Source organism: Chaetodon auriga, chromosome 2, assembly GCF_051107435.1.
Source record: "Chaetodon auriga isolate fChaAug3 chromosome 2, fChaAug3.hap1, whole genome shotgun sequence".
NCBI classification, from domain to species: Eukaryota; Metazoa; Chordata; class Actinopteri; order Chaetodontiformes; family Chaetodontidae; genus Chaetodon; species Chaetodon auriga.
This window is the reverse complement of record NC_135075.1, coordinates 18,450,576-18,471,811: the sequence shown is the minus strand read 5'-3', so window position 1 is coordinate 18,471,811 and position 21,236 is coordinate 18,450,576. Positions and strand designations below refer to the sequence as shown.

The 21,236-nt window shown below is 41.6% G+C and overlaps 5 protein-coding genes across 8 annotated transcripts; 2 read left to right on the top strand and 3 right to left on the bottom strand.

The window, feature by feature from the left end:
- The first annotated feature begins 92 nt into the window (after positions 1–92).
- Positions 93–5,642, top strand: tardbpb (TAR DNA binding protein b). Of its 4 annotated transcripts, none has more exons than XR_013079297.1 (6): positions 93–883; positions 1,727–1,890; positions 1,992–2,132; positions 2,256–2,426; positions 2,520–3,583; positions 4,239–5,642. XR_013079297.1 is itself a non-coding variant. In XM_076760131.1 (5 exons), exons 1-5 carry the CDS (start codon positions 643–645, stop codon positions 3,009–3,011), a joined length of 1,209 nt encoding a protein of 402 aa, XP_076616246.1. In that variant the 5' UTR covers positions 93–642; the 3' UTR covers positions 3,012–4,170. The 4 variants fall into 4 exon arrangements, 2 of the variants coding, with proteins under 2 accessions (XP_076616246.1, XP_076616234.1); XR_013079296.1 differs by having other exon boundaries at positions 1,992–2,141; XM_076760131.1 differs by lacking the exon at positions 4,239–5,642 and having other exon boundaries at positions 2,520–4,170.
- On the bottom strand, positions 5,423–7,578 carry cenps (centromere protein S). The gene is made up of 5 exons (XM_076760157.1): positions 7,337–7,578; positions 7,029–7,152; positions 6,015–6,048; positions 5,812–5,878; positions 5,423–5,614 (listed from the first exon to the last, which is right to left on the bottom strand). Exons 1-5 carry the CDS (start codon positions 7,364–7,366, stop codon positions 5,501–5,503), a joined length of 369 nt encoding a protein of 122 aa, XP_076616272.1. The 5' UTR covers positions 7,367–7,578; the 3' UTR covers positions 5,423–5,500.
- A 63-nt stretch (positions 7,579–7,641) lies between these two features.
- rbp7b (retinol binding protein 7b, cellular) lies at positions 7,642–9,022 on the bottom strand. The gene is made up of 4 exons (XM_076760143.1): positions 8,852–9,022; positions 8,395–8,573; positions 8,102–8,203; positions 7,642–7,846 (listed from the first exon to the last, which is right to left on the bottom strand). Exons 1-4 carry the CDS (start codon positions 8,922–8,924, stop codon positions 7,793–7,795), a joined length of 408 nt encoding a protein of 135 aa, XP_076616258.1. The 5' UTR covers positions 8,925–9,022; the 3' UTR covers positions 7,642–7,792.
- A 423-nt stretch (positions 9,023–9,445) lies between these two features.
- LOC143328581 (uncharacterized) lies at positions 9,446–10,441 on the top strand. The gene is made up of 6 exons (XM_076743794.1): positions 9,446–9,519; positions 9,620–9,682; positions 9,784–9,863; positions 9,993–10,123; positions 10,206–10,272; positions 10,362–10,441. Exons 1-6 carry the CDS (start codon positions 9,446–9,448, stop codon positions 10,439–10,441), a joined length of 495 nt encoding a protein of 164 aa, XP_076599909.1.
- Positions 10,442–10,662: 221 nt separating this feature from the next.
- Positions 10,663–19,503, bottom strand: h6pd (hexose-6-phosphate dehydrogenase (glucose 1-dehydrogenase)). The gene is made up of 5 exons (XM_076746458.1): positions 19,427–19,503; positions 14,203–14,868; positions 13,994–14,111; positions 13,625–13,894; positions 10,663–13,499 (listed from the first exon to the last, which is right to left on the bottom strand). Exons 1-5 carry the CDS (start codon positions 19,478–19,480, stop codon positions 12,154–12,156), a joined length of 2,454 nt encoding a protein of 817 aa, XP_076602573.1. The 5' UTR covers positions 19,481–19,503; the 3' UTR covers positions 10,663–12,153.
- Between the last annotated feature and the right edge of the window lie 1,733 nt (positions 19,504–21,236).

Genomic DNA, 21,236 nt, shown 5'->3' with positions numbered 1-21,236 from the left:
ACGAATTATCAAATTACGGCCTTTATCAACTACACACTCCAAAAGTAATCACCCCATGAAAATGAAACCGTCCTTTCTAATGACGTAGTTCCTTTTTCGCTGAGATAATGCCATTTTGGTAGGCCATACTTTGTGGTTTCATCGTTCGCCTCGTGGACAAATATCTTACGTTATATTTCTAACTTTGAATTTGGGACGAGACAAGCGTTTTGTTGAAGTTGCGTAACTTCATTGACCTGCGCGAGCCATTTTGAGGAAGTCTTTTTGTCGGATTAGTTCGCGGGGGACCGTACGCAGTTTTCATTAAGCGGCACAGTTGAACGGTCGTCGTCCAGTGTTGACGACACGGCTCCCCGTCCCAACGAACAAAGGAACAGTAAGGTCGATGCTCGCTCGTTAGCGCCCGCCTAGCGAAGTATTTTCATGACATGATTTAAAGTTAAATCCACCCTAACTCCATTTTTGTTATAGTATTTTCACTTGAGACGCGTTTCCCTCAAACATAACTAACTGATTAGCCTGACTCATTCAGTCCTGTTAGCAACATCGGCTAAGGTTAACCGCAATTGTAGGCAACAAGCGAGCTAACTGCTAACTTTAGCATTGTTTTGATTAAAGCTTGAAGTTTTATTTTTGGGGAAAATGGCCGAAGTGTATATCCGAGTGGCAGAGGAGGAAAACGAGGAACCCATGGAGATCCCGTCTGAGGATGACGGCACCGTTTTGCTTTCAACTGTGGCAGCTCAGTTTCCAGGGGCGTGTGGCCTACGATTCAGGAGCCCCGTGTCTCAGTGCATGCGTGGAGTGCGTCTTGTGGAAGGGGTCCTGCACGCGCCAGAAAACGGATGGGGGAATGTCGTGTTTGTGGTGAATTATCCAAAAGGTAGATACGAGCACTTTGCATTCACTTGTCTTTATGTAACACCTTATCCGAACAGATGGCAAGATGTAACGTTATTTATAATTCATGATATAGATTCAGCTCACTGAAAATAGATGAGAATGACGGGATGTATGTCCACGCCCTCAAAAGTGCGCTTTGTGGCGCTAAATCCATTCACAACACAGACTGAGCAAGATTAACGTTTTGTATGTTTATATTCAAAGTATTGGCAAAGTTAGTGACATCTTGCCAAGCTGTTAGCCTTGGTTTAAATGCTGTCTTCTTCGAGGTTATATGATTTGCTGAAACTTTTAAACTATACTGAGAGATGTTTGTATTCAATTCAGTATTAGCAAATACCTGCGCAATGCCATACAACTTAACAGGACATCCAGCTACAGCTCCTGAAATGACCATGGAGTTGAAGTAATACCTCTGTGAAGCAGTTATAATAAAAACAGTAGAAACAGGATTCCTTTTAGGGATGCTGTATTAAACTGTGTCACTCTACACTAGGCGGGCCTAAAAACTATGTGCAGCTGTCAACTGTAGGATGTTGCAGCTGCAAAATCATTGCAATTCAATGACATGAAAGACAAACAAATAACAATAAGAACTGTGCAACAATTTCAAAAAGTCCACTGACCAATATTTGTTTCAAAAAAGTAAAAATATTAATTGACAGTATTGGTTGTGTAGTTTGCTCGTTGACAAGTGAATAGTTATGCTTTGGTCTTGAAAATTATGCACAAGTCAGAGTAGCAATTGCATGGAAAGTTCATCTCATTGCTGTCTGTCAGGTTAATATACAATTAATTTCTCTCTGTGTTGATCACATTTTAGACAACAAAAGGAAAATGGAGGAAATTGATGCGTCCTCTGCGGTGAAAATGAAGAGAGGGGATATGAAGACATCTGACCTGATCGTTCTGGGTCTTCCCTGGAAAACAACTGAGCAGGACCTCAAAGATTACTTCAGCACATTTGGAGAAGTCATCATGGTCCAGGTATAAGTTTGCTAATATTAATAAAATGCACATCGCTTTGTTTTGTATGTGGCAACATGCTGATCTTCATTGCTGGATGTTTTTTTTTTTTTTTGTCTCAGGTAAAACGAGATGCCAAGACTGGAAATTCTAAAGGATTTGGCTTTGTGAGGTTCACAGAGTATGAGGCTCAAGAAAAAGTGATCTCCCAGCGACATATGATTGATGGCCGATGGTGTGACTGCAAGCTTCCTAACTCGAAGGTGAATATGGTAATGTCCATGCGCATACCCACACATTATGGGAAAAAAAAAATTGGGTACACATCTTGGTTAACAGTTTATTACATGTAGTATTTCCTATTTTTTCCCGCCGTTCCTTAACAGCAAGGTCCAGATGAGCCATTGCGGAGCCGGAAAGTGTTTGTAGGCCGTTGCACAGAAGACATGACCACAGATGACCTACGGCAGTTCTTTATGCAGTATGGGGAAGTCACAGATGTCTTCATCCCCAAGCCATTCCGTGCTTTTGCTTTTGTCACATTTGCAGATGATCAGGTACAATGTTAAATGTGTGTATATAGTGCTTCATGTCGTAGTGGTACCACTGCCCAGATGACCTGATTCATGTCTTTTTTTTCCTCCTCACAGGTTGCCCAGTCTCTCTGTGGAGAGGACCTAATTATCAAAGGTGTCAGTGTTCACATCTCAAATGCTGAGCCCAAACATGGAAATAGGCAGTTTGATCGTACAACACGGTTTGGAAATGGATTTGGAGCTCAAGCATTTGGTAGCAGCCGTAGTGGGTTAGGGAGCAGCACTAACAGTAGTCTGGCCAATTTTGGTTCTTTCAGTCTGAATCCTGCTATGATGGCAGCTGCACAGGCTGCTCTGCAGAGTAGTTGGGGGATGATGGGTATGCTGGCTAGCCAGCAGCAGACGTCCACCTCAGGTAGCACCTCCAGTGGAACAAGCTCTAGTAGGGACCAGAGTCAGTCTTTCAGTGCAGGCAACAGCAACTACGGCACCAGCTCAGCCAGTCTTGGCTGGGGTACAGGTTCAAACTCTACAACCAGTGGTAGTGGGTTTAACTCAGGTTTTGGGTCCAGTATGGAGTCAAAGTCATCTGGGTGGGGTATGTAAGTTAAATGTTTGTATGGTAAGTATTGTGACAAAGATGAGTCTTTTCAAAATTTATTTCTGGTGTTGATGCGTATCTGACAACTTAACACTTTTGTGGAAGATGTTTTGTACATTTGGAAAAAATGCTAAAGATTTAATTTAGAAAGTGTTGAAGTGAATTGTTTATCAGGATGTCCGACTAAAGTGCTATTTTTGATGTCTCATTTGTTTGTATCCATTTCAACTGGATTCTCTAATGCATGTATTGTGAAATGTGATATAACCATTTTGAAAATGCATGAATGTTTGTGGTTCATCATTATCTGGCATTGTCATCGATTTAAAAGGCAATCTTGCATTGGGAAGAATCTGGTTGAAACGTAAATGTTTTAAGTGCAACTTTATTTGCAGTCAAGTTCTGTGGAAAAGCCTTCATTGAAATCTCTTCTGCAGTTCACCTCTCTTCCATTTTCCTGTGAAGAAGCTCCTCTTTGGCAGCATTCTTGGGGTGATATCGGTATCATTCTCCCTCTTCCCACCTGTAAATGCTATGCCATCAAAGAACGGCTTCACTCCGCATGTTCTAAGAGACGGTGGGTGTTTTCACTTTTATCCACTTTTAAATGGAAAGAACTGCGCAACTGACATTTTAAGAACTGATGAGTGCGATTGCGGATGGCTTGTGGCGAAGAGTGAAGCGATGAGTGAGCGAACGGAGAGACGCGTGAAACGGACTGGTTGTGCGGTGAAAGAGCCCAATTTGACTGCTTTTTGAGTGTGTGAGTGGAAGCTGCAGATGCTACGAGCGCCTCCCCTAACATGGACATTCATTAATTAGTACTTCAAGATTTTTTTTTTTTATCTTTGCAAGTTTTTCCTTACTCTTAAGTATGTGGAAGTGTGGAAATATCAAATGTAGTGGAATGTTGTGTTGAATATTTGTATTACTTATATTATCTGATTTGAATGCTGTATGGTGTGTGCTTTCATGTTATTGAACTGATCTGTAAGTGTGTACTTGATGTGGATGACACCTGCTGAAGACTCTGGGGGACGCGAGTGATAGTGTGAGAACGTGGAGTGGTGTGTCCAATGGTTCCCAGTAGCTCTTGTTGTTTGTGAGGTGTTTTAAAAACATGTCAAATGAAGGGAGTTCTCTAATAAAGTTCATTTGAATAGATGCTTAGTTGATATTACTTGAGTCAGTTTGTCAAATAAAAAAACATCTAATTCGATTCACATATCTAGGGACCTTGGGCTCTGCTGGTCGAGGTCTCCGTTTGAACCCTGACTGAAGTCTGTTCTGAAGGACGAAGACGGAAGTTCCAACACTTTCAGTGTGTGGCCTTCTCAGACATGACATGGGGTAGTACCTGTCTTTTTGCTGCTTTTGATGGCTTGTCAGAGTGAATTATCCCTTCTTGATTATTTACAGCTATTTTTAAGGTTAGAGGGGAGTTCTTCGGGGGGTGGGGGTGTCATTGTTTTTACTTGAACTTTAACAGATGAGCTCAGCAATGTGGCATCACCTCTTCAGGCAATATTTTTTTGTCCCATTCGGCTACAGTAAGACAAGTAATGACATATTGCTGAGCCGTGGAATTAGTGCTGGGGATTTTTAGATGGCCTTATACACTTGGGGCCACTTTATAAGGTACACCTGTACAATTACAATTTCATACAACTGCTCTGCATACGTGGTATTTTTATGAAGTTTATAATGTTCACTTTTTGCTGACATTGTCAGAAGTGTGTGAATTCAGTTATATTGAAAACAGCTTCTAGGTGATGGTGTCCTGGATTATTACTGAGGTGTTTCAAAAATGTTGCCCCACCCTATTTACATACAGACTGTAAGTAGGGTGGGGCAAAATATTAGAAACACCTGAATATAATGCACTCCAGCACAACACCACTTTGAACTCAATCCTGAAACATGATGGTAGGATTGCATTTGATTGCACAGGTGTACCTTATAAAGTGGTCACTAGGTATACATTGTGGATGGTTTGCCTGACAGTCTTAACAGTCCATTTCAGGGTTCTCCAAGAGCAAAACATTTAGATCACTTTTGTTACATTTTGGAGAAACATGGCAGGTGTATCATGTAGCATCACTCTAATAGAGGAGAGTTTTTGCAGTCTGTCACTTTGACCGTACTTGAAAAAGACAAAAGGCAAAAAAAAGTTCTTTCAAATTTGTCCATGCGTCATCTTTTTTTTTTTTAATGTCAAACACATTACTTTGACATAACATCAGCAGGTCCCAGGTCAGATAAGTGGGTAGGTTTTTTTCTCTTAATCTGCAGAAAGTGTACAGGATACTGTCTGTGATATGAAATACGATCTCATGCTGTAGAATTCTTGAAAGTAGAAATGCATAATTCCCATGAAAGAATGACTGTGGCACGTTTGATGACACTCAACTCACTGTCATGTATTAGTCAGCCTTCATGTTTATTTGAATGTTACACAAACGTGAGACACTGCAGGCCTGCCTGTGTCTTGTCCTTATTCTCTGCTTTCCTCCTCAGTGTCTCTGCTCTTCCTCTTCCCAGTATTCTTCTTTTTCAAATCCCTCTGCTCCTGGTTCAGTTCTTCACTTTTATTTTGTATGTAGTTGGACTGAAATAAAGGCAAATTAAACATTAAATGCGCTGTCTGCTGTAGAATATATACCCTCACACGGCTCCAGTATACTGAAATATGAGGATGAACTGTGAGTCACCTACAGTGACTACATGTGTTTGATTTGGTGGCTCTTTCATTACTACATGTATAAGTGGTTTAATTCCTTTCTGACAACAGTGGAAATTACTCACCAGTGCAGTGCTGCGACGGGCTATGAGCTTTACATCTTCTGTAGACACTGTGCTTCTTTTAGCATGCCTGAAATCAAATGTATTGTGAAACAATGTAGAGACTTAGGTTGGACTGACAAATGAACAAAAAACCTGTCAAGGTATTTTGGCTAAATTAAAAGCACAGGGTTAACTCACAGATTAATAAAGTTACAGGTTCTCACCTTGCAAAGGCCTCCAGGTCTTTAGCAAATACATCTGAAAAAAGTGAGCCAAACAGTTGGATGTTGAGTTCAGTTTGGCAGTAAAGAATCTGCATTATATTGTTAACAGTAACTAATACTTTATCCATCTCTATTTACATACACAAGGGGTCAGAATATAAAGTTTTCTTTTAAAGTTATTCACTCATATCTTCTATTACTCTTCACACAGTTAACACAACAACAGTAACTTCAAAATTTCTTGTTTTTTCATTCAAACTCAACCACCAGGAAAACTGTGGTGTTTAAACTGTATCTGAAGTTTTGCTTGCACATTTTGACAAACCATTTTTTATATAAACAACCCTACATTTAAGTAGACATCAATTTGATACATTTTGGTGTAAACATTTTGCATCTACAGTGTCACAGTGGTTGTCACTATGTGTGGTTACAATGCAATGAATGACGCTTCAACATATCTGCAGAGGGCTGCCAGGGATGGACCGGGAATGTCTCTTGCCATGAAAGGACAAAAAACTACTTTGAGATCATTGTTCTATGAGTGACTAAAGAAATCAGAGAGTTGAGGTGAGAAAGATTGAGGTGACAACTAAGGACTTTGTGAAAGTTTTGGAAAAAGTGACCTCAGTATTGAGACATGCAATTAACCAATAATTAAAAAACCCTGCAAAATAATGCAATTTAATTTGACCACAAAGCTATGGATCATAAGCGTTACAAGTATTGAACTGGGCAAAAATGTACCAATTTTCCCAATAAACTGACACTTTGGTGGTATACATGTTACAGATAGATTTATTAAGATGTGTTGTACAGCTAACACTGGACAAAGTTTGTTTTAGTGAACAAATCTAAAAGATGTATCATCTCTATCTCGAGCAGCAAACTAGATGATATTCATACGTTGAAGCTGAGCACTTGACAGGGACATGTATGAGATTTTAATATACTTTTAATGTGTTGTATGTCTCTGATAGTAAAGCCTGGATAAGCACCCTTGCTGACACCCACCACATTGTCTGAATGCTGCCTCCGTTATCGCTGCTATGACTTGTCGACTGAACTCTCTCCGGTAGTCTGCTCCGGTCTTCTGACATATTCGACCCACAGTATAATGGACTGCTGCCTTTAACCTCTGAAAGTCAAACCATTAAATCACGTTAAATGAATCGATATGGTGCTAATTCGCCGCTTTTTACCTGTCTGCCGCTGTACCTAACGTTACACCGTAACCTGGAGACACGTAGCTAACTTTAGCTAGCTAAAATTAATATTAGCCATATCTGCCGAGCTGCTACACGTTAAAATAATGCTCTTACCTGATGCGTCTCGTCTTTATCAACAGACATTTTCTTGTATGTGTGTGTGTGTGGGGGGGGGGGGGGTAACCGCAACGGCTGAAATTACGTGACAAGTTGGAAAAGAAATCTCACAAACTCGATGCGTGACAGACACAACAAAACGAAATCCGGAGAGACATATTTCCAAAGTTGTTTTCTTGAAGCTAACAGTTAGCTGGAAAAAGAAAACTCGCGGCACAAATTCATCCACAAACCAACAACTCTTGAGTTTAATGTCTTTTATGATGAACGAGTTGTAGAGCATCACCGTGTGGTGTGGAGGAGGTACTACAACAGACATTTACTCACGACAGTCGAATTACATGTTCTTTATTAAGCATACAAGATACGTTGTGTGGGTTATTCTACCCCATTTCATGTAAATTCTGTAAATGAAGTTCTCTGAAATGTTTTTTTTTTTTTTTAAAGACAAGATCACAGAGTCCTTTTGTAAATTTGCTTGCAGACTTGATTCTCACAAGTAAGTTCCTGAGGAGACAAAACATGAAGTCATGAATAAACATTAGTAAAAAAAAAAAAAGTAAAAATGAGCATATAATTGAGTGAATTTTTGTATCAATTTCTTGTGTGTGTCTAATTAATTGAATATATACTGCAGCTATATCATTTTCTATGTGTATAAGTCCACAAAATACTAGAAATGAGTACAAAATTATGACAAATGGGTTGCTGGTCATGCACATGAACTGCAAGGAGCCACCAGAATAAAAACTGCAGCCATACCAGATGAAGCTCTTCTCCCTCAATCCAGTGAGTCCACCCTCGGTTCTTCTTCTCTCCTTTCTGAACACACACCAGCTTATCATTTTTCCAGTTGACCACAGTCTGATGAAAACAACAAAAATGACATCAAATGCTGCAAACTGCGGATGGTTTGTGGTAGCACAGAACACAAGTTGGAGTATGAATTTGTATGAAAAGGCTTTCATTTTTTTACAGTGTGACAGTGATTCCGAAACATGTTGCATACAACACATAACTGTAACTACAGCATTACATTTCACCAGCATTTTTACCTGGCATAGCCTGTTGTCCATGCCTTTGGTCACCTCTTTGAACTCCTCTCCGATTTTGAAGGAAGTATCGTAATTTCTGAACGAGGTCAGTGTTTTGATTGTGAAGCAGTCTCCGTCTTGCTTAATCACCTTCTGGGGCTTCAACATCGAGGCGATCTTGCGTGTTGCAAAATCAATGCCTGCATGTCAAAATGAGAGGAACTTTAACCCGCCACCATGCCCATCATGCCCTGATCAGAAAACACATGAGCATTCGGTGGACATATAACACTCTCTAGGCCTGTGACAGCAACAAATGCACACACTGATGAAGTATCCTCCCATTAATGAGACAAAAAAACTGAGAAAAAAAAACCTAAGGATTTCCTTCATATCACAATCAAACATTCAATTAAAAAAACAGACTCTCAAATGTGTATCATCACCAACCCTCTTTAAAAGAACCAGTGACACTTACCAAGTGCAACCATGTATGCCTCAAAATTGACATTGCTGGCAATGTCCCACGTCCCGGTGTAGTCGACAGGCATCTTGGATGTTTGTTTGGCTCTCTGGAAGACTCGACTGCATGAGCATCACGAGTGGACGGATTTAAAGTGAATGGGTAGGATGTTTCATTGTGTGTCAATATGGGGCAGGGGTGATATGTTGCAGGCTGCAGCTATTTCGGCCACATACAAAAGAGGAGCACAGGAGGGCGGAACAGGACCTATTTTACACATAATATGAGGAAGCTATGCTGTTCCTGTTAAGATGAGAGCCTCTGTACAGAGTGCTGTTCTTACATCTTACAAGTATGCTGCATCTTTAATACAGCTCTGGTCTGCATTAACAGCTTTGACCAAAACACATAACAACCTAATCTTTAAGCTTTAATTCATGTGGCCTTTCAGGGAATACAGCATGCAGCAGGAGTGTCTGTGCATGTGCAGCGTGAAACACAATCCTTCCTCCTGCTCACACGAGGAGCTGCTGGCTGTTCCTCAGATGAACACATCCAGCCATCAGGAACAGTGTTAACAGCCTACGTCTGCCTGAATGTGCAGCCTCCATGTTCCTCTACATGTTAATCTTCATGGCATATCATAGCAGCAGATGGATACCGAGGAATCAGAGGTTAAAATTGTAAGTGTGTTTTTGTATCTTATCAAAAGCCATTCGATTTTGATATGATAGAAAACTAGCCTGTATATTTGCTCACATTTGGCTGATGTTCCACTTGTAGTCAGATAGTGAACGCGGTGTTCATGGCACTCATTCTGGTCCCTCAGCTCTACGTCATGGGAAGGTAACTAGAACAACAGGCCATGGCATCGGGCCATGGAGCTCATGGGTCAGTCGTACAAAAGGGAACGTGGCACAAATAACGGTGTCTGTTTTGTTTTAAAGGCCTAAATCCTCAAGATACTGCAGGCAGCCTCTTTTGAACAACCTGTCTGCCTCCGTTGCCTTGTCTTTCATAGCTTCAGGTGATTTCGATCACAAGACACATTCACATGCACAGTGTTTCAGCGATCATCTATACAAACGGTATGACTCAAAACTCTGTCCACATGCAAACAGAGCTTAATACAGACATAACTTCAACTCTTCAACAGGTTTTTCAGTGGTGTTTACATTGTTAGACCCAGTTCCTCAGAGCTTGTGGGCGTCCTGTCACGTGTTTGGGCTGCTGACATGTGGACAAGGACTGTGCACTGCCATCCTGACTCTGACAGCAACAGCATGTGTAAGAGAAAGACTGTGATGTTATCAGTAAGTTCTATAGAGAAACCGCAGCATCAGACTAATTCATATTTGTGTATTCACAGGTGAAGACCACCCCTGAGCTGTACTACATGTCCCTTGTTCTAACAGTCGCTTCCATTTTCAGCACAGGTGAAGTTCATTTCTTATAATACTGTTTGGGACCATGCATACACAGTGTTTTCAGCCCAAAGGAATAACACCTGCCTGTGTCTGTTCAGGGTTTTTCATGGTGAGAGGAGGACTCTGGTTGACCAACAGGCTGCCTGTGACGGACCTGAGCACAAACAATGAGCGATAAAGCGGACCAGCTGTCCCGCGCTGACATCGATACTCCACATATTAAGATTTCATGTGGTTTTCATGGCAGCAGCAGCTCGTAACTTAAAACCATGGGAAAAAGAAAAAAGGGAGAGCGACTTAATCCTGCTCACGTTTCAAAGCTCACTTCAGGAAAATACCACAAAGCAGACGTTTGTCTCGATTGTTCAAGATGTTTGCTTTTTATTTGTCGATGGACAGTTTACATGTGTTGCTAATAAATATGTACTTTACACAGTAGATACGGCGTATAATAATAAAAATGCAGGTGTGAGATTTATTTGTATACAGAGCTGAAACTGATATTCATCTTATTGGAAAGTAAAGACATTAAATTTATAGCAGGAATATTAAAAGTAATGCTTTATTACTGATGAAACTAGGATGCAGACGCTGTTCAAAAAGAGATCCACATCATCTAATGCTCTTAGAAAACTAACTTAGAAAACAGCTTTGGTGGCAATACAAAAAAAAAAAAAACACCTCTTCTTATTATATTAATACCAGAATGAATATTGTTCTTCAATTTGTGATTGTTGTGATTGTACATCACAGGCACTTTTTTAATGTCAACTTAAACCTGAAATAAAGCTGCTCTATAAAAAAAAGCATCTAAAGACCAGAGAAAGAAAGTGGAAGGTGAGTGTGTATGGGTCAGGAATGTGCTTTTTATTAGTGAAGCACCAAATATTTTCAATTACCTGAAACATTTCAATAACAAATGTTTGTATTTCTATTATAAACATAGAAAATGTATTGTTTATTGGACCAATCACGTTTCGGTTTCTTTCTAACCCACAGATGGATCAATGCAACTCAACAGTAGAAAACATACAATCAAGAAGTCACACAGTAAACCGCACATCAGCAAATTCACACGTTCACCTGAGATCGTACAAACACTCGGGCTTGTAAGTGAATGAATCTTTGTGTTTGTTGGGTTTTCAGCACCACATGTTTACAACATCAGATATTCGTACCCTGTACTTTGTAAAGTGCAGACATGTGTACTTCAGATATTTTCACTCCTCTCACACATAATTAGGCACACACACGTACACACGTGCACACAAACACACACACACACACACACACACACTTCTCAACCTTCAAACTGTCCTTTGAAGTAGTGAGGACCGTCCAAAATGTCTGATAAAAATAACTCTGCTGGTTAAAAACCTGCTCCCATCCTCACTATGTAGCAAGTACAAGTACACAATATAAAGGAACACACCAGTTGTTTTAAGTCCATTAACAACAAACTGCAAATACTTCACATTCCTGCCAACATATTTTCAAAGCTTTTTTCTGAAACCGGACTATTAAGTTATTTTATCATCACATTGTAATTCAGCTGCAACTCTTTCTTGCTGGTGAATTCATGCGTGGAAAGACATCGAAGCCTTATAAGTTGGCTGAACAGCAGTGCTTTTAATGGAAGAGACTGTGCAGTTCACAATGTCCTTCTCACTGTCATTTTAATCAAAGTTCAGGTCTCTGCAGACTGTTATGACCTCTGACCACTGGCTGGAAAAATGTAGCGGTAATGTTCAGTAGATGTGATTTGTGGTTAATTAGCTTTAACATGTAAAACAACTGGCCCTTTCAGTGGTTCATGCGCTCGTTTGTACAAACCAGCTGTCTGATTAAAGCAACTCCAAAAACACTGAGTGAAGGTTAGGAATGTAACTCCTATCCTAAAAGTGCATCATAGTCTATGTACCAAACAAGTCTGCCGTGAGCGGGCTTCACCCCGGTGACGGGCCATTTGTCTGGGTTGTCCTTGACTCGGCTCAGCTGGGTGATCAGCTCATGCTTGCCTTTGCCCATCACTAAAATAGCGACCGTGTGGGCTTTGTTAATGGCACTGAAAGTGAGGCTCATGCGCTGGTGAGGCTTGATGGGGCTCTCAGTGAGGGCCACCAGACTCTCCCCATGTTCATCCACTTTACCGCCAGGGAACAGAGAGGCCGTGTGGCTGTCGTGGCCAACTCCCAGCAGCACAAAGTGGAAGCTGGAGCCATTCACCAGCTTGCTGAACTCTTTCTCATACAGCAGTGGCCCTCCATCCTCCTCCACACATAGACGCTGGTTGATCTGCACTGGCATGGGGTGGATGTTGTAATAGGGTATCCTCACATGTTGCAGTAGATGTTCATGCAGGTTATGGAAGTTGGACTCCAGTTCGTTCAGCGGCACGCAGCGCTCGTCCACCATCCACACATGGGTGTTCTTCCAGGGGAAGGAGAAGTGGTGCTGGGTCAACCTGTGGAACAGAGCGAGGGGAGAGGACCCACCAGAGAGGGCAAGATGGAACACACCGCCCTGGTGCACGGCTGCCTCCGCTGCTTCCTGTATGTCTGCAGCTAGCCTCTCCACCAGCTCCTCAGGCCAGGCAGTCACCATGTCAGCGCTGCGAAACTTGCCTTGCATCACTTGGAAACTGTTCGCTGACGTGCCGCCCATTTGATCATTGCTGATAATCACCACCTCACTGTTGTAGCTAATGTCTTTGCCTTTCACCCGCACGTCCAGCAGGTCCCCGTTCTCGGCACCCCCGGGGTAGATGCGGGGAAAAGAGCTGACGAGGCTACTGAGTAGCGGTGTCCAGAAGCCCCAGGAAGCCAGCAAGTTTTCAGTACTAACAAAACTATTCTTGCGTCCGGCAAAAATGTGAGAAATAAGTTCTGAATAAGCTTCCTTCTGCTCTGTTGGAGTCTGCACATAATAGTCTGAAATAGGTAAACCTAGAATGTTGACATCTGTGTGCTCTGTCACTTCCTTCCACTCACCGTCCATCAAAACTGGCTTGAATAAATTCTTACTTACAAGAATAGCTGGATATCGAAGGCTGCCATGCCCAAAGTGGAAAACGATCTGTTTGGGCTTGCAGTGAATGTTGTTGTGGTTCTGAACACAAAAGACGTCATTCTTGAAAAGTATGCGTGCATATCCCACCCGTTCATCTAACATCTTCCCCGAGATCAAAAGAATTGGGACACCTTCATACTGGGCCTCATCGACGTATGCCAATACAGCTGAAATACACAAGCAGGATCACTTATTAGCAGAGCTGTATTTTTTTTTTTTTTTTTTTTTTACACACTTCGACAGTAAAGAATACATAAAATCATAACATTTAAAAGGAACAGTCAGCACTCACCTGCAAATGTTGGAGTGGGACTGAAGTGATCTTTTGTCTTATTCAGCTCCTGCTGGACCTCTGTTTTGTACGCTTGGTACTGGCCGACCACAGCTTGATTCTTTCCTACGGGCAGCAGGGAGGTGAAGATCTGCAGCTTGTTTTGCAGGACTTCCTCACTGCTGCTCAGATTCATGGGAAGCCTCATGGTCAACAGGGTCATGACCTCAGTCAGATGGTTCTGTAGCACATCTCTGACCACCCCATACTGGTCATAGAAGGGAATACGACCTTAAGGACAAAAGGACAACAGGGACAGGGACACATGATTGTATTTTTCCATATCTCAAAAGAGTTCATCACAACAGTTTTGATACAATATTTAATTACCTTTAACATCCAGGGTCTCTTTCAATACAATCTCCACTCTCTCTATGTGGTGCCTGTTCCAGATGGGATCCAGAAATTTTCTGTTCTCTACTCTGAATGGAAGTATCTTTGCCACCACCTTTTCACAAAAGCAGAAAAACACAGCATGTAACCAGACGTCTCCATCACAGAGTCCTGGCTGAAAGGCACTGACTGCAGGACATTCTTACCTGCTTCCCCAGGTAATGGTCAATTCTGTACATTTCTTGATCCTTCAGGGAGCTCCCGAGCTGAGATGCAAGTACCTGAGCGCTCCTGAAGTCATGTCCAAAAGGTTTCTCCAGCACCACCCTCAGCCACGCCCCGCCGGTCGGCCTGCAACTACTATTTATCTTTTCAGCGATGTCTGCATATGCAAAGGCTGGTACTGAGAGGTAGAAGAGTCTGCCTGCCTCTGTTAACCCCTCTTGTTGAAGTTCTTGCTCAATGTGCTTGGCCAGATCCTGGTAGTCCTCTAGGTCCTTCAGCTGCCGATACTGTGAGAGCCGCAGGAACTGCTCTTTCAGCAGAGCACAGCGCTCCTGTGATAAGTCCTTTGTGCAGGACACTGCCTTCAGAATCTCAGAGAGGGCCGGTCTGCCCTTGTCAGCAGGCGACAGTCCTCCGCCATAGAAGGAAAAGGTGTTCCCACCTCTGACCTGGTTAATGTACAACTCGAAGAAGCCCTGCCACAGGTACTTCTTTGCCAGGTCGCCTGTGCCTCCTACTATCACCACCGAAACATGACCGGGTCTCTGTGCCTCCTCTCTCTCCTCGCCATTTCCTCCCTGGGCACACACAGTGACCAGAAGCAGGAACACAGTCACAAACATGCTCTGGTCCGAACCGTCCAACTCCTGTATGAACACAGCAATATGTAAAAAAAGAAAAGCAATCATTTTTCACAATTAAGACAGTGAAAGCAGCAGATGTTTGGCATTTATGCTTGAAAAATGAAAACAATCCATCATCAAAATAGCTGCTGATCAATATTCTGTCAACTAATTGCATAATCAGCAAATGTTTCCAGCTCTAAATGTTTGTGACAAAAGCAATTTAAACATGAACATTCATGAAATGTCCCCAAACTGAATGAAAGTAAATGACAAATATTTGCACTTTGCCTTGTGAAGACCATACAGCAGAAAAGCTACAACCTGGAAATAACATTCAATTCATAATACGAATCGAACATTTCTAACAAGACACACATTCAACAGATGCTGCTGGATTTCTTTATGACCTCACAAGTCCTGCGATTTAAGAGCAGTTAATACAACATAAAAGAACTCAACTTAAAAGTCTACTTTAAACATCTGAAAGCCAACACAGATAGATCATTTGAACAGTATGAATGTCAAGCAACAGTGAACGTAACCTTCAATTACACTGGAACTTACACAAATCTCCAAAGACGAAATAGATAAGCAATAAATTACTTAGCAAAGTCTCTCCCTCCAGCTGTTGTGAAGTCCTCTTGAAAGCCAGTGATGTGGTGCTGTGATATTGTCATGAGTATAATGATCAGTGGACAGAGAAAGGGTGTAGACTTTGCACTTTGCTCAAGGGCTTTGAGCTTCCAGTACAACAGTTCTGCTGTTGATAGAGTGCTGGGAAAGTCCGACCTACTGATTTTGCAAGGACCTAAAATCATTTAAAGAAACTGCAACAACGGCAAAAAAAAAAAAAAAAAAAAAAGGCTGCAGTTTATGCTTTCTCTGTGTATTCTAGGAAAACAAATGTTTTTTTTTTTTTTTTTACTGGTTATGACATTTGGATTTTAATGTGTAGCACTGGAGAGCTTGGAGCCACTGGTCTGAGACCCTGAAGCAGTAAAATATCTAAAAATAATAAATCCTTTGTTATTGACTCAACAAAATCGAATTTGTATCTGGCAAGCAAGAGTGCACAGAGGCCAGTGTTGAAGCAGTATCGAGTCAATGCTAGCAAGGCTCTCCTTCTGATCTGACCTGGTATCATTTATTGTCGGTATCAGGGTCACAACAGTTTCACATATTTGCAGCCTAAACTATCTGGACACCCCGTCTGCTCATAAATAATCAATGCAGCAGAACCAGAGATGTCATCTTTATTATTCCACGTACTCTGCATCGATATAAACCATGATGCAACTCAACTGCTGACAGTTCGCTCACACATTCTGGTGCCTTACGCTAACGCCGGCTAATGTAGCCTTGAGTCTCAAGCAGAGATGAAGAGGTCTGGTAAACTCACTCTTTCTAACTCCAAAGATTATTTTCTACCATTGTTGACTTCAGTACAACGAAGCTTCACTTGAGGCAATTTATCAGATTCCTCTGGAGCCACAAACACTTCATACAACTTTTGTCACATGTACTCAACCAAGACCCACAAACATGCTGTAAAATCAGTGGAGTTCCCCTTTAAGTCACATTTTGAAATGCTAAAGTCTGAAGGAGGTCAAATCTGCTTTGGGAAATCATGCATTTTTCATCAGTCTTACAATTATAGACCTCTTGGACGATACGAGGAAAACATGCATCAGGAAACTAAAAATATTCATTTAGATTTACAACTCTGATTCCAAGAAAGTAGGCATGCTGTAAAAGAAATAGAAGTATTTACTACGTCTTCATTACTGCCTTCGCTGACATTGTGTTGTATGAAAAACAAACTCAAAATGTGAGTTTGTGCTGGTCAACATGCAGCTGTAGTTATAGCCAAGGCCCTGTAGTGGTTATAAACCTGATTAATGACAGAGAGCATTTTAGTTTCCCCTCGCTCTAGGGAGACTGAAAATTGCACTCCCGGTTGAACAGAACACCCATAGTACGAAACTCATTTTATGACTGAGTGCAACATCTGGACTCCCTGAGTTCCACAGCGGTGTTTACACAGTGGCAATGCAAACAGCAAAGGCCACGTCATGGCTGCTGACAACAGCTGAATTTTAGTTCAGCAGTCAAAATATTTGATTTTCTATTGACGATAAAACATGTCACACTTTTTATTATCAGCGTAACAGCTGGGAAATTCTGTATTTGACAAGCAGAGTTTCACACCGTTTTGTTTTATTGCCATTTCTCCTGATTTTGCTCTTTTTAAACTACATATTCTTCTTTTTCTCTACTGAGTTCTACGCTGGCTCTTACTTTTTCTGCTAAATTTCCTGCGGGCTTTGATTTAATTCCTGTGCAGCCTTCAGTTTTTTGAGTGATTCCTCCTCAGTCATAAACTCCTTTCATTTTCTATCAGCATAGAAAATCTTCCTTCACACCAATATTCACGCTCCTCGTCCCATTTATCCATCAAATGTGCCATAAAGAATGAGCAAAGACAAAGAAAGGGCACCTTCTCCTCCCCTGAGCACACACAGGACATCACACATGACCTTCACACAGAATTCACTAAACTTCCTGGTGCTGACTCTTATTCTAGTGAAATTACAAGAGCGTTTCCTCAAGGAACATCAAGCGGTGGCTCCTGGTGCCAAGTGAGATCATACTAACCAGACTACAGAGCCCACATGTACAATGAAGACTTGTCTGATGACAGAGCAGTGCTGTTCATGACTGAATAAGGCACCGCTGAGATGGTTGGCTGTATCCTGTTTGCGTCTTTGCGGCCAGATTTGTCAAAGCAAAGTAGTCTGAAGCACATAACACGAGTCTTCTGACATAACTGCAGGGATGTTGAAACTATTCACTCACTGTGAGAAGAAACTGATGAGCCTTTTCAACTGTCCGGCTTTGTGACTAATAACCAAGTTGTTAGCCTTCAGTTCAAAGTACATGTTTTTCATTACAAATGCCCCCCAACCCACCTACGGCTGTGAACTTGTGACCCTGGGATAATTAATCATATCTTGCATCATCACAGCACCCGCAATATGTGGGCTTCGAATGCTGTAAACTAGTGTTGCATAAAAATGGGGGGATGGGGCTGACAGAGATGTACATTATGTCCACCATTTATTTGCTTTGTCTTTCAGACAAACATGTTGAATTTGCAGTCGCATGTTTGACTGAAACTGTCACCTAACTGAAGGCTTCATCGCATCTCAGCAAAAGGGATAATGCTATACTATGTGTAGCAGGACAATAAACTCTGATCTCAAAGAAGATGGGATGCTGTGTAAAACAAATAAAACAGAATGTGGTCATGTTATAACCCTTTCTGACATTGACTCAGCTGAAAGCAATACAAAGACATTCAATGTTTTACCTCATCAACTTCTTCAAATTTTCGTAAATATCTGTTTATTCTGAATTTGATACCCACAACACATTTCAAACAAGTTGGGACAGGAGTAACAAAAGACTGGGAAAGATGAGGAATACTCCAAAAACACCTGTTTGGAACATTCCACAGATAAAAAGGCTCACTGGTTACAGGTGAGAGTATCATGATTGGGTGTGAAAGGGGCATCTCCGAAAGGCTCAGTCATTCACAAGCAAGGATGGAGCGAGCTTCACCACTTTGTGAACTGTTGTCAGTCAACACAGTTCGTCTGCAAATGATTGGGGTTGTGTGTGTATTTTCATGTTTACTTGGTTTAAAATGCTGATTATTTTTAAAGATTGAGTCAAACTGTTTGCCATAAAACAGGTAAGTGCCAGAAAGCTTTGCATATTCGAATCTAACTTACACCTACGACTCGAATGCACTTCACAATAAAATGTCCCGAATGTAAAAAAAAAAAAAAAGATAGCACGTCATGAGCAGTGCAGGGCTGTTCCTGTTTCGGTCCCTGTATTCTCCACCGATCCAACTCACACATCACCACCCCCACACACACACACTTTGACACGCTCCTTGAACACATCCTGTACACACGTTCGCCGCTAAATACTGTTACTCCCTACAAAGTGTTTTCCCGTCAGGATGGGGTTCTTGATTCTGGGCAGGCAGGAAACAAAACATCACTAAAATAGACATGGGGGAATATTTCTCGGTCGCAGGTCTTTCAAACGGTCGAAAAACACGACATTTAGCTGTAAGAGTGAAAACCGACAATCCGATCCCGACCTGTGACGTCAGTGAACGTACGTTACGTTAGCCGTTGGTATTGATTTTTTGTCAACACAGGAGTCAACGAACCCTACAAACTTTATATACTGAGCTAGTTCAGGAAAGCCCATTCGTCATCATGTACTAGTACTTTACCCGTTTATGTTTGCTTGTGTGGTTAAAAGACAACTCTCACAAACACACACTCACACACACACAGATGAGCGGTGGGCAAAACGTTTATCCCACGAGTCCACCTGCTAGCTGTCAAACTTCACTTCCGCTGACGTTACAAACACGCGCTGCTCCACAATCTCACCGCTTAATCTTCAACTGCGATATCGCGAAAACAGTTCATACGACTAGAGTATACACAAGTAAAGACAGCAAACAGTCTGTGCACAAAGTTAATGGGATACGAACCTGCGCCGCGGTGGTACCGTGAACGACTCGCTGCACCGTCAACGCTTCCTGCATCAGTCACGTGACACAGTTCCGCCGGCTGCAGATGGACGTACTGAACATGCAAGATTTACTATAACCACAGTATGCTTTATTTGGCCCAACGTGGCAGCCAATGAGACTGGGCCTGTGAAAAGGGGGTTTCTCAGTGTACATAATCTACAGAAACGATAGTGAAAGCCTCATCAAGTGGTGGTGGTGGTGGTGGTGGGGTGTTCACTGACCAAACTGCAATGAAGTTAGAGGAAATTTTTACAAATCGATATGTATAATAGATTATTGCACACGGTAAATATATACAAGAAAAGAAAGAAAAAAAACATGATCAGGGCTTCTTGCCAGCGGATGCTGCAGACAACGAGCCAACTGGGCTGTACAGTATATGACAGAAGGTCAGAAACAGTACAAATTGCACAGTGCAGCTTGTTGTCTTCTTGGTGAAAGTAAGAATTAAACTGTTAAATACCAACTTTTTGAATGAGCTCAGGTCAGGCCTCATTGAATACACATCATGACTGGTCCATAAGCACACATGCTGTAAACTAATTCATCATAATTGATTGACATTAGTTAGATTGAACATTGCATGGATTTAAAGTAATGGGCTGAAATTGTGTCTGGAGCCCTCAGTGTGCATGGTTTGCCTCACGTTTTCATCTGTCTTTCTCTGCTTTCAAGTCTCTACTGGGAATATCAGAGTAATTTAATCCTGGGCACTATCAAAAAATTCATTGCACTTTTCTGAATGAAAGAAATACTTCTTTTAATAATAGAAGCCAAGTATAGATTTCACATCTTAAATTATAAAGGTTAGAGTGGTATAAAATTTTTATCTTTACAATGGCTTGTTACTATCTAAACATAATACTTTAACAGAAGAGATGCCCTTTAGTACATTTAAATGGTTTTTCATCATGTTGATGAATAATTCACCACCTTATTTAAGCCTTATATCAGCTGCAGTTTGAGTCCCTGGCTGTTGTCTGTCACATGGGGGCAGATGTAGACTGCATTGTATTATTTACACAAGAGGGGCCTCTGTTGGTCTCTGTGTGGCATAGCTGCTCTCTACCTCACACAGACTTTCCACAGTCTGAAGCTGATCACATTGCCATCAATCAAATGCCGTCAGCTCTTAACGCTCCACCTCTAACCGAAAAATAACAGCTGGCCTTCACGATATGAAGAAGCAGCCATTCTGCTTTCTGTTTGTTTACAATGTGAAAACAGGAGTACAAAAATCAGGTTAATGCAAACTGCTGACTTGAAGTGGAAGGCCATCAGCTCCTGTTTGCTGTGCATTGTTCAGCTGTCTAGTGTCATCAACCTCTGAATCCAGGCCTACCTCAAACAAAGCAGGTGCCCCTTTTGGCTAAATAATGATCTGATTGTTGTTGACCACACTGCTAGTTGCCCTCTCTGGTCCTCCCTTTTCCTCTTGTGAACAGTTGTGGTCGTTACAGCACAAACCTTGACTCAGCAGCTCCATGGTCCCATCTAATACACAGCAGTGGCTGAAATTAAACAACTTAGCTTTTTGGAGATGTGTACACCTAAAATTGCAAGACTACAAATTGTGAGTTGCTCTTATTTTTACATTCCAGCTGAGGGGTTTTGTAATTGAAATATGAACATTTACCAGCACAGCTTGTGTTAAAACAATCTCACCACAAGGTGCACTAGGAGCTGCAGTTTCTAAGCTTTCGGCCATATCTGCCGTCTTCCTCAAATGCCGTTTCCAAAGTCAAGCATGAACTTTCAGCTTCAATGT